This window comes from Crotalus tigris, unplaced genomic scaffold, assembly GCF_016545835.1.
Source record: "Crotalus tigris isolate CLP2741 ecotype Arizona unplaced genomic scaffold, ASM1654583v1 scf7180000017677.1119895, whole genome shotgun sequence".
In the NCBI taxonomy this organism is placed as follows: Eukaryota; Metazoa; Chordata; class Lepidosauria; order Squamata; family Viperidae; genus Crotalus; species Crotalus tigris.
The window spans coordinates 274,813-286,097 of NW_024096560.1; the positions used below are offsets into that span (position 1 = coordinate 274,813).

At 41.9% G+C, this 11,285-nt stretch overlaps 1 protein-coding gene across 1 annotated transcript in view; it reads right to left on the reverse strand.

The window, feature by feature from the left end:
• Positions 1 to 2,088, reverse strand: part of WNT2B (Wnt family member 2B) — a 45,732-nt gene extending 43,644 nt beyond the window's left edge. The window contains exon 1 of the mRNA XM_039337392.1: positions 1,579 to 2,088. Coding sequence (XP_039193326.1) covers positions 1,579 to 1,736 — 158 coding nt within the window. The 5' untranslated portion in view covers positions 1,737 to 2,088. The remainder of the gene's footprint in view (positions 1 to 1,578) is intronic.
• Between the last annotated feature and the right edge of the window lie 9,197 nt (positions 2,089 to 11,285).

Genomic DNA, 11,285 nt, shown 5'->3' on the forward strand with positions numbered 1-11,285 from the left:
CGGGAGCCTCAGCCGACAATTGCTGTCGATTGCGCTGCTTTCGTCCGGCGCTTGCGCTTCTTGGCCTCTTCGCCGGTGGTTTTTCCGCGAAAAGCTTGGGCCCTCAGCCGGGCCATCTTATTCGCGGCCAGGCCCTGACTTAGATTATGATTCAGGGTGTGGATTTGGTTAATCGGACGGCCAGTGCTACTTTCCGTGACTGTGTTCGTAGGAATGGGCTTGCCGAAAACCAAGTAACTGGGCAATTTGAAGATGTGTGGACTTCAACTTCCAGAATTCCCCAGCGAGCAACTGCTGACTGGGGAATTCTGGGCGTTGAAGTCCACCCATCTTCAAGTTGCCCAGGTTGAGAAACATTGAAGCCACCTCCCGACTTAGCGCGAGGTGGAAGCCAATCGTTCTCTCTCCCTCCTTCCTTCCCTCCCTCTGGGGTGGGAACGAGGCAGGTGGTTCTAAGGAAAAGTGGCGGACGAGGACCATTGACAAGTTAGAAATTGATCCCCGGATAAAAGGAAGGGAGTTGTTTTCCCCCATGATCTCTATGAACTCCCGCTGGTTTGGACGGAACGCTTGTGAGGAAAGGCTGAGATACGATCCGGCGAGAGTAAAGGGATTTCTTTCGGGGTACAGATGCTGCCTCCTCGGGTCCACTTGCAGGTTGAAGCCCGTTCCGGGCCTTCAGGCCTTTTCACAGATGAGGAGCCACGTAGGCGTGCTGCGGGGAGCTCCGCAGCGCTCAGGCGCTGACCCGGACTGTGCTATCAAGCGGAGGCTCTGGAGCGCGGGAGGCGACACAGAAGAGGAGGGGCTGGGTCCCGCCATCCCGATGATAATCGCCGACTGCTGTGGAGTCCCAACAGTTTTGTGGGCCGAACATGATAAACCTGTAGCGTGTTAACCGGGTTTAAGTCTGTATGTTTAGCGAGTCCTCCGAAACAGATCTTTTTGGTTAATTTCTGGTTCAGGGCATTGCGCGAATCCCGAACCCCAGCTCAGGTGATGGAAGAGGAAAGGACCGCAGCTCGTGTCCGGGAGCCACGACGCCCTACTGTTCGTAAGCCTGAACCGTTTGACAGCCCTCCGCCCGCATCCGAAATCTCTGGTCTGGTCCATTTCCTAATTCTCAGCCCGCTTTCTACGTCAAGCTCGGCCGGTTTTTAGACAGCTTCTCTCGGATCGAACCATTTCGGAAAAGAAATGTATGCTTCTTGTCCACGCATCTCCCGCCGACTTTTAAAGCTGCCAAGTCCCATCACCAACTGTGCCGGGAAGAGGAACCTCCTGCCTCTTGGGGGTCAGATCTCCGGAACGTGCAGCCCCATAGATTGATCTGGAGTAATTGAGAACCCTTTCCATCTTCTGAATTCTCCCCAGAATCCAGGCGCTCTGCATATGTTCAGGCGCACCCCCCTTTTTAAAAAAAATATCACCAGCTGTGACAGCTCAAAAACACCCTGGAACTGAGCCCACTTGAGCACCACCAGTCAGCTGCCGCATCTCACTTTTTAGACGCGAGAGAAAGTTTCCGGGCAGCCGTCCCTTCCCGCTCCCGCTTCCCCCTCTCCCCCGCGGACTTACCACCACGACGAGTCCACCCGCGGCGTGAGAATCAACAGAGTCAGCAGCAAAGGCAAAGCGAGGCGGGAGCGGACTGGCCTGCCCTGGGACGCTCGTCTGGTGGCTTCGGGAGCGCTGGCAATCCTAGCGGAGCTTGCCAGACGGTTTGAGCCAAGCATAATTCTCTTTCGCGGGAAGCGGAGAAGGAAAGAACAAACCCCAGATCGCAAAGAGAAGAAGACAGATTCCTGGACCTCCAATTGGGAGGGGGGAGTTGTGGGGAAGAGCAAACAGAGGCGGCTCTTAGGTTATCCCTGAATGCGGGAGTCACGACTCTTCTACCAGGGCTGCTGCGTTAGGCATGGCTTCGGAAAGCGGCCAAGTCAAACTAATCTAAATCCCAGGGCGGGCCGGCTGATTGCCTCCTGAGATGGACTAGCCGTCTCCTGGGCTGGCAGGAGCGTGTGGAGCAGCCCCAAGGACCGGCATCTGCTGGGAATGAAGATGAGGAGGACACGCTGGAGGGGTGGGCTTTGGGGCAGGCTGGGGAGATGGACACCTCCTTGGACTCTCATTGGGCAAAACTCTCAGGCACAAAGACAAGGCTGTGGGTGGAGTGGGGGGGGGGGGGAAGCAAGCCCAGCCAAGGGGTTGGGACCGTGCTTTCTCTATCGCCGTTGGTGTTTTCTCCACCGGGATTTGTTTTCCCCTCCCTTGCTAGCTGAACACTCTCACCTTTTCCCTCCCAAGCACCACCTGCTGCCGAGAAAGAAAGTCAGAAGAGATCAGAGACGGTGCTGAAGTCTCCCTTGCTGGCAATAGACAGATTCAGGCAGCCTCCCCCGACAATCCTATTCCTCCTCTGGTCCTAGTGCCTCCAATAGCTGTCCATTCTCTCAGCCCCAAAGGAGAGAGCTAACCCAAATCCAGATCTGACACTTTACTGGATGTGTTAAATGCTAAGCCAATATATGGTTTGTGGCTTAATGGATGGTGTGAATCTAGACAATAAGTCCTGTTTAAGCAAATCTTGACTTAGTGTAGCGTGAGTTTAGCTCCAGAGTTCTGGCCTCTTTTCCCCTTGTGGCAGAGGCCTGGAGACAAAAAATAAAAATATGAAGAATGGTAGCAGGATTTGGGTTTGGCTAGTCTAGAGAAAAGAAGGACTGGGGGGACATGATGGCAGTATTCCAGTATTTGAGAGGTTACCATAAAGAGGAGGGGATCAACTTATTTTCCAAAGCACCAGAGGGCAAGACAAGAAACAATGGATGGAAACTAATCAAGGAGAGAAGCAACCTGGAGCTAAGGAGAAACTTCCTAACAGTGAGAACAATTAACTAGTGGAACAGCTTGCCTTCAGAAGTTGTGGGTGTTTCATTACTGGAGATTTTTAAGAAGAGATTGGACAGTCGCTTGTCTGAAATAGTATAGGGTCTCCTGCTTGAACAGGGGGTTGGACTAGAGGACCTCGAAGGTTCCTTCCAGCTCTATTCTGACTCTGATTCTAGTTATTTATTATATTTTATGCTGCTTTTTTCCTCTAAGAGAGGAATTTGAAACTGACTAATCCTGGAATCCAATAGCATCTGAAGCTTTGCAAATCTCTCCCCTCTCTTGCTATAGATACTCAAAGCAATGTGGGAGGACTAAAGTCACCCACTGAATTTAATGGCTGCACTGGTATCCATCCTGTTGGCAGAGCACCAAACTGAAGATCAGGTGGCACTTTAGATTCAAAGTGCTGCTTTTAACACCCTCCACCTGAGAAAAACCCTTCAGAATATTTGAAGATGTCTTCCTGCCTATTTCAATAAATTATCTTCATATGCTGTGTAGATGTGTTTATTGGAGAACAGGCCTTTTTGGTGGTAGCTCTTACTTTTGGATGGGAATGCCAGGCGCCATATTTAGTTTTTCAGCATTAGCTTTCTATTGCATTCTTGCACGACTTCCACTGTTGCAGTATTTTAACTTGCTGCTTCTGCTCTTCATTTTCTGTTTAATTGACAATTTGTCTTGGAAACGCTATATAATATTTGATTTTTTAAAAATGTGTTTCTTAATCTGTTTGGATTTTAGTGTAAATCACTTTGAAATTTTAAGAGAAAGTGATATATTAATATTACAAATAAAATAATGCCCTAAGATGGAGTGCAGTGGCTATGACAATAAAAAGCTTTGCACAGCAGGAAAGATACAATTTATCTGTCATGAGAAGGACCTTACCTCTCTCTCTGTCTTTCTGTCTCTCTGACTCTCTGTCTCTATCTCTATCTCTTCTCCTACTTTTAGTGTTTCTAGGCAATTGATGATATCTCCTGAGCTGGGTTCAAAATGCCATATATCTAATTACTTCACCAAATTATTTTCTATTTTCAAAGCTTCCCTTAACTGCTCTGCCTACATCTGATGTCTTGGGGTTGATCAACAAACTTTGCTAAGTCTCTGGGAGACAAGCAGGTGCTTTTCTAGCTTTTTTGACTCTAATGTTCTACTAAGTAACATGTTTAATGACTAATTAATTTCTCAGGATTACAAGCTTCAGTATCAGCAAGTGTTCTGGCATCTGTGGCTTCTTCCTTTGCCAATCCTGTTTCTTCGAAGTCCAATTGTTACAGTGAAATAATGACTTTATTTGGACCCAAAGAAATTGAGACCAGCAACTGACACTTCTCATAATCCATTTAGATTTCTTCAGTTTACTATGCTAGAAAGCAAAAACTTTTTGAACTTTGTGCTTTTCTTAGAAATCCAACTGAGTGATTGTATGTATAACAATGTATTTATAAAACAATTTAGGGTGTGGATGTGATAGGAGAAAGCCTGATATTTATAGACTAAAGCCTGGACATTTGTTTGAAAGCTAACACAATGTGCAATGATCCTCTGAATGTCTTTAGATTATTATACTATTAAATATTGATTTAGATCACCAATTTTGAAAGTTCTGTTATATGGATGTTAGAAGTGACAATGCTGCTTATCAAAAAGATGTAAGGTCTAGATCTGGGATAGGCAACCTTGGCTCTTTTATGACTCGTGGCTCAGGAAGCAGTTACTAGTAAGGCCGCCTTTTGCAATTGACTAATGGCGAATTTGTCAATGCCAGTGGTGTTCAAGTGGTGCTCCAGTTGTTTTGGGATTGCACCCAAGGAGCCTATTACTATTGGTACTACCCTTGCTTGCCTTTACCACAGTCTTTCTATTTCTATGTCTTCATATTTTGTTATCTTCTCCAGTTCTTTCTCGTCTATTCTGCTGTCTCCAGATACTGTCACGTCCACTATCCAGACTTTTTTGTCTTTCTTATCGACAATTGTTAAGTCTGGGGTGTTATGTTGCAGGTGCTTGTCTATTTGAGTTCTGAAGTCCCAGAGCAGTTTAATTTTATCATTTTCTATGATTTTCTCTATTTTATGATCTCACCAGTTCTTGCTTATAGGCAAATGATATTTCTTGCAGATCTTCCAATGCACCATTGTTACTACTTTGTCATGCCGCTGCTTGTAGCCAGTCTGTGCGATCTTCTTGCAGCAGCTTACCAGGTGGTCCATACAAGAAAACATAAATTGTGTCCATATGTTCATTTCAATAAAAGTTGGATTTTTATGCTACGATGGTGATGATGACAGTGATAATAATGATGATGTTCATTGCAAGGGTTATTTTTTCCAAAGAAACAAATGGCAATGGTATTCAGATGTAAGCTTCGTAGATGTGGTGGAACTCCCACACCTAGTACAAGTGAAAGGATCAAGGTAATGAGTTTATAGATTATGGAAGAAGAGTAAGTCAGAGTGAACTATATAGAGACTGAAGGAAGGGATGTCCATTTCAATGTGATACTGATCCCTCTTTCTGTCAGCAAACAGATGATCTACAAAGAAATGTAACTTTAACAGAAAAATTGCTCCTTTTTATCAATCCTTTCCAGAATATATTCATTCACAAGATCTTGAGTTTTTCCTGACAGTCTGGTCTATGCTGTGTCTTGTATAAGACTTTGTAAACAAAGAAGAACCTCCCTCCCACTGAGACATAAACCACGTTTTCACTTGTTTGGCATCTTTACTAAGAAACTGTCTCCAGTGATGCTTGACATGATTCAGAATCTGGCCCACTTTTTATAAGCAGAGGCCACAGGAGACAGAACATTTGCCCTTCCAACTGCCTCACATGGTTCTGCTTGCCTCAGTTTGATCTTTCATTCAAATTAGCGGTGTGTACCAAATGGGTTCCTATTTGCTCCACATGAACAGCAAGTGTGTGTAAACAAACAAGGCTCACTTTCAAATGCTTCATGATTCATTAACTTCAAAAGTCCCTGTTTTCATAAAAGGTCAGCTTCTTCCCCATTCCATCAACACTGAAGGCAATGACTTGGCTTGGCTGAGGTTTTGGGACAGTGGCTCTGCTGTTGTGATTATGTTTTGTTCTGCTGGGCAACCTTGGCAACACAATAAATTATTTTGTTTAAGGAAAGTACTTCAACTTATACACTAAACCAAGGTCACCATTCTGCAATAACTGAATGGTCAGTGTAATATCAGATTTTCTTTTAATATGCCATTTTGAAACATAACACCTTAGGATTACATTGGAGATAGGAATCATTGATGGTGGATGAAATATAAAATGTAATCCTGGTAGTTCAGAGATACATTTAGGATAGTATCTGTTGTATAACAAGATAATTGTTTTTATATCAGCCTGCCTGTATCCAAGATCAGGTGAAAATAGTTTATTTATATTACATAGAGAGATATTGTGCATTTGTATCTCAAAGTGAAGAATATATAAATATGACTGTTATCCCTTGTAAACTTTTGTTGTGACAGTTATGAAGTCAGAAGATAGAAGATACGCTATACTGCAGTAGACCCCAACCTTTCTGGCACCAGGGATTGGTTTCATAGAAGACAATTTTTCCACAAATTGGGGGGGGGCGCGAATAGTTTCGCATGTAACTTAGATCCTGCACATGTGCAAACAAAGCTTCATTTGCCTGCTGCTTGCATAGCCAGGTTCCTTGCCCAGGGGTTGGAGGTCCCTGCTATACTGTATAATATTATCATAACTCAGTCCCCTAGCTAAGGGCAGTACCTTTAATATTCAGATGTTTATATGAAGATTCATTTGAGTCTTGATGTATTTATTCTCTCTCTGTCTCTGTCTCTCTCTCTCTCCCCCACCCTCTCTGTCTCTCTCTCTCCCTCCCTCCCTCCCTCTCTCTCTCTCTCTCTCTCTCTCTCTCTCACACACACACACACACAGAGAGAGAGAGAGAGAGAGAGAGAGAGACACACACACAGAGAGAGATATTTAATCTCATTTACAGACTTTTCTTTATTGATTCCCTTTAATCAACACAAACAAAACAAAACAATCCATTACAAAAGACTTATCTAAAAGGGCAGGAAGGGAAAGAAAGAAGAAGCATGGGTACTAATTCTAAAATCATGATTATTATATAATGATCAGCTGGATGCTCTTCAGGTAGGGGAAGTGCTTAATAGAGGGGATGAAACAGCCCTGTAGTCTATTTTGATGGGTTGAAAAGGTTTGCTAAGTAAGATTTTAGCTTAAAAGATTTGGGGCTAAATTTAGGAAAAATTGCACTTTCAACGTAGCCTATAGAAGAGAAGGTTTTGCAGCTTGCCAGAAGAAAGGAGCCTGGAAGATTCCATTCACAAAGTGATTAGGTTCATTGCACTAAACTAAACCATGATTTTTGAATTATTGAATGTTTCAATGATTTTCATACACCATGCTAAGCCATCGGTTACAGATGGAAAACCATCATGACTAGGTTTATGCAACATGCTAAGGAAAATTAAATAAATTGCACAATTATGAATCCATCTTTTTTATATGTCCATGAAAGCTTGAATCATTTTACTTGAACAATCTAACAAAAGAGTTGCTACCAAAGATGAAGAAATAGTTGCTTTAGGAGGGAAAAAGAAACAATACAATTTCCCCCAGTTTTAAACATCTCAGACTTCCTGAAGCAAAATATTCTTGTCAGTTCACATGTATGACTATCTCCAGGCTAAGTTCTCATTAGGGATTTGATGCAAGTACTTATCAACCAGTACCAGGCTATACTTTTTCCCCCTTATTTAGACCATGGCTAAATTCAGCCAGCTAAAGGTATTTTAATCTCCTAGATATGACTTTCCCAGAGATGCTCTTTCTTTTTCCAGGTTTGCACACCAGTTATCAAGCAGTGTTTAGAAACTGCTGTGTATACCAGAAAAAGGGGGTATATTATCAGCAGCTGGATAATAGATTCTGCAGAAATATCTACCATGCTTAGACATATAAGTATCTGGAAAGGTTGGTTCATTGGCCTTCAAGGGAATCAAGTAGATTGAAGAGAAATAGTTGCTTTCAAAGGGGTAAACCATTTTTTAAACACAAGGGGACCCACAGATCAGGAGGTTATCCCAGGTCAAGATCTGTCTTTGTAACCAAACTCAATTATAATTCTATAATGAGATTCTGGAGGTTGAGGAACAGGCTGTCCTAGAAGGTAGCTAATGAATAAATCACTTTTCTTACTTTAAGGCACGCAGCAGAAGTATACAGCTTTTAGCAAGTTATACTTCACACATTGTTAGTAGCATTGTTATTGTCTGAAAACTCTATTATTGAAGGGAGGTTTCTGTAAATGACTGAACATATAAAAATTAATGCATTGCTTATTCAAATATTGAGGTTTCGCTCAAAGTGAGCATTACATACATCCCTGCCTTTATGACCATCCTGCTTTTTTATTATAGATTTATGTTATTGAATTAATTTTTTTAGGAATGTTAATGTTCTACTGCATTTTTTCATTGTAGTTCACAAAGGAATGGTAGTAAAATGCTTCCCTACTTAGCATTCTCTGGTGAGGAAGCCCTATGTGCAAAGTGGAAAATGAGCTGGAAAAATACAAGTAAATATTCATTTTTAACAAAGAAAGCAGCACATTCTGAGTCTTCTTTTTTCAGTTGTTGTGGTGCAGCAGCTACAGCCATCCTCTATTAGAAACCACTTAGGATCACTCCCAATGCACTTGCAAGAGGATGCTCGATGCCAGATCCTTCCTGAGATGTATTGTGTGGCAAGGTAGCCTCCAATGGAAGAGGAGTATAGCTTTGGTGGGAAAACAAAACAGCAAAACCTTTTAAAAAACAAGGAAAAAATCTGGGAAGAAAGCAATTTTAAATTAACTTTTAATTATGCTGGTCCTTTACACCAGTGTTTTTTTTTTTTTTTTTTTTTTTTTTTATTAAAAGTTTTATAAATTTTACAAAAAAAACAAGAACAATACAGAACAAAAAACAACATATACAAAAGAAAAAAAAATTAAACAATACATATAAAAAAAACCCCCACCCCACACCCCTCCCAAAAACCCTCCCTTCCCCCCCCCTGAGCTTCCCAGAGCAGAATATAGGCTTAAGAAATAATAATAATAAAAAAAAAAAAAAAAAAAAAATAAAAATTAAATTAAAAACTTTATATTTATATATATAAAAAAGATATCTATAATATATATAAAAATAAAACTTATGAAAAAGCTATATAATATTTTATATGCTGTCAGGAGAATTCTTGGAGTGAAAGCCCAATTATCTTAAGGTTACTCAGTGTTTTTTTGTAAAAAAAAAAAAAAAGGTGCCGGAACTCACACACAGCTCCGGCTCCAGTCGAAAGCCCTTTATGGAGTGGGGGGGGGAGGGGGAAAAACCACTTTAGGGAGCTTCCAAGGTGCAGATCACATGAGGAGCATCAGCTGATGGACACCATTGTTGTGGCTTTTGAAAGGGCACTTGTTTGGAGCCAGCATGTCTTCTGCCACTTCATCCTCCTCCGCCACTGATGACACAGAGGCTTCCTCCAGAGCCAGAGTGACCAAGGCAGCGGCAGTGCTGCTGCTTTGGGAGTGTGCTGGTCTCTTGAAGAGATTCGGTCGAGGAGTCACTCCTGGTCCCTGGTGGCCAACACGGGAGTGAGGACAGGTGGCGGTGGCAGGGGGAGTCCCATGAAGCAAGACAGAGAAGAGGGTCTGCTTTCAGGGCTGTGGAAATGTTTTCAGGTCAACCTTCGATGCCCCCGATTTCCCCGGGCAGCTTCCTTTCACCGAGCCAGAGCTTTACTCGCACTGGCAGCTTAGAAGGAGCCAGTTCTTCTGTTCAATAAAATAAAATAAAATAAAATAAAATGCCAGAATGCCATTCCATGCGTTCTATAACAAAAAAAGCACTGAGGTTACTAAGTTTGAAAAACACTGTTCTGCCTACACACAAGCACCTAAAGATTGGGTTTCCTTTAAGCTGAGCTAAGGTTCTGAAGATTTCATAGACATATCAATGTAGTGTTTTTGATAACAAATAAAAGTGATATCCTGTTGCTCTCTTGTAGATACTTTGTTTTCAGTTCCTCACCCTTGGTCTGTGATTTCTTGATAATCATGTACTGAAGAGGTCTGTCCCAGCTTAGACTTTCAAGAGCAATGTACTGTAGGTGCTACCATTTAGGTGGGCTAATAAGCACTTCCAAGTTAATCTGAAACTTCCTACTTCACAATTTTCTCCCCCCTTTCATTTGTCTTGCACCTCAGCTTGTTGAAAGTTTTCTTTAGAAAATAACAGAATAATAGAATAATGGAGTTGGAAGGGACCTTGGAGATCTTCTAGTTCAAACCCCTGCTCAAGCGGGAAACCTTATAACTTTTCAGACAAAATGTTTGGCACAACCTTGCTGAGGGTGTTTGGAAGAAATAATCTAAGAGGTTGACAACAGAACACATAGTTTTTGATATTTAAAACAGGGATTCTGTAGTGCTGCTTTCTTAATCTTCCAAATGCTTCAGATTATATTTCTTATCCCTGATCATTCCAGTACTGGCTGGGGCTATTGGAACCTGAATTATAAAAACAAGGAATTCCCAAATCTGCAGTGGAAGATATTTGTGATCTGTATTAAGCAAGAGTGGGATGTGATCAGGGAGAACTGTAAGATGCCAAGCCAATGTCAGATCTTGGAATAACATCATACATGGACTTTTCTGTCTAACTCCAATATGATGTGGGCAGGGATACCATATTTGGGCTAGAAATGTTTGTACAATCACTAGATGGTATAGCATAGGTAATGCTAAATCTTTGCTTCCATAAGGACTTTTGAATTCTAGGTATGACAGCACTTTTCCAGCCAATGTGGCTATTGTTGAAATTCAGGGAGTTTAATTCCACTTATTTGGTGGACATTCAAATGGTGAAGGTTGAGGTAGAATATAGACAATAGCCCACTTTTCAACAATTCATAAATTAATTCTATAGGAACAAGCCTTGGGCTTAGTTTGCAATCCCCTAAAGTATATTGTGGTTTCTTTAGTTTTAATTTAATTTGCTATGTGAAATAGCAAATGTAGTTGGTAAGTCATGGTCAGGTGTAAATCCAACTTTTGACTTAATATACTCTGCATCATCTCCCATTATTCCAGCATGCCTTTAAAGGGGAATCTAGAAGCCTCAATTTCTTAATTTGAAATGATTGAATTGTTTCATTATAGTCAAACTAGGAACTCACAATAGTTGTGGACATAAGCAGAATAGATAATACAGTGCCCATGGGCAACAATGCACTTTCAGTCATCTCCCTGGGTGCTCATCCAGTTTTCTGCTCCACTTAAATTATGTTTCTGATTCTTCTACTGAAATAGACAAAAG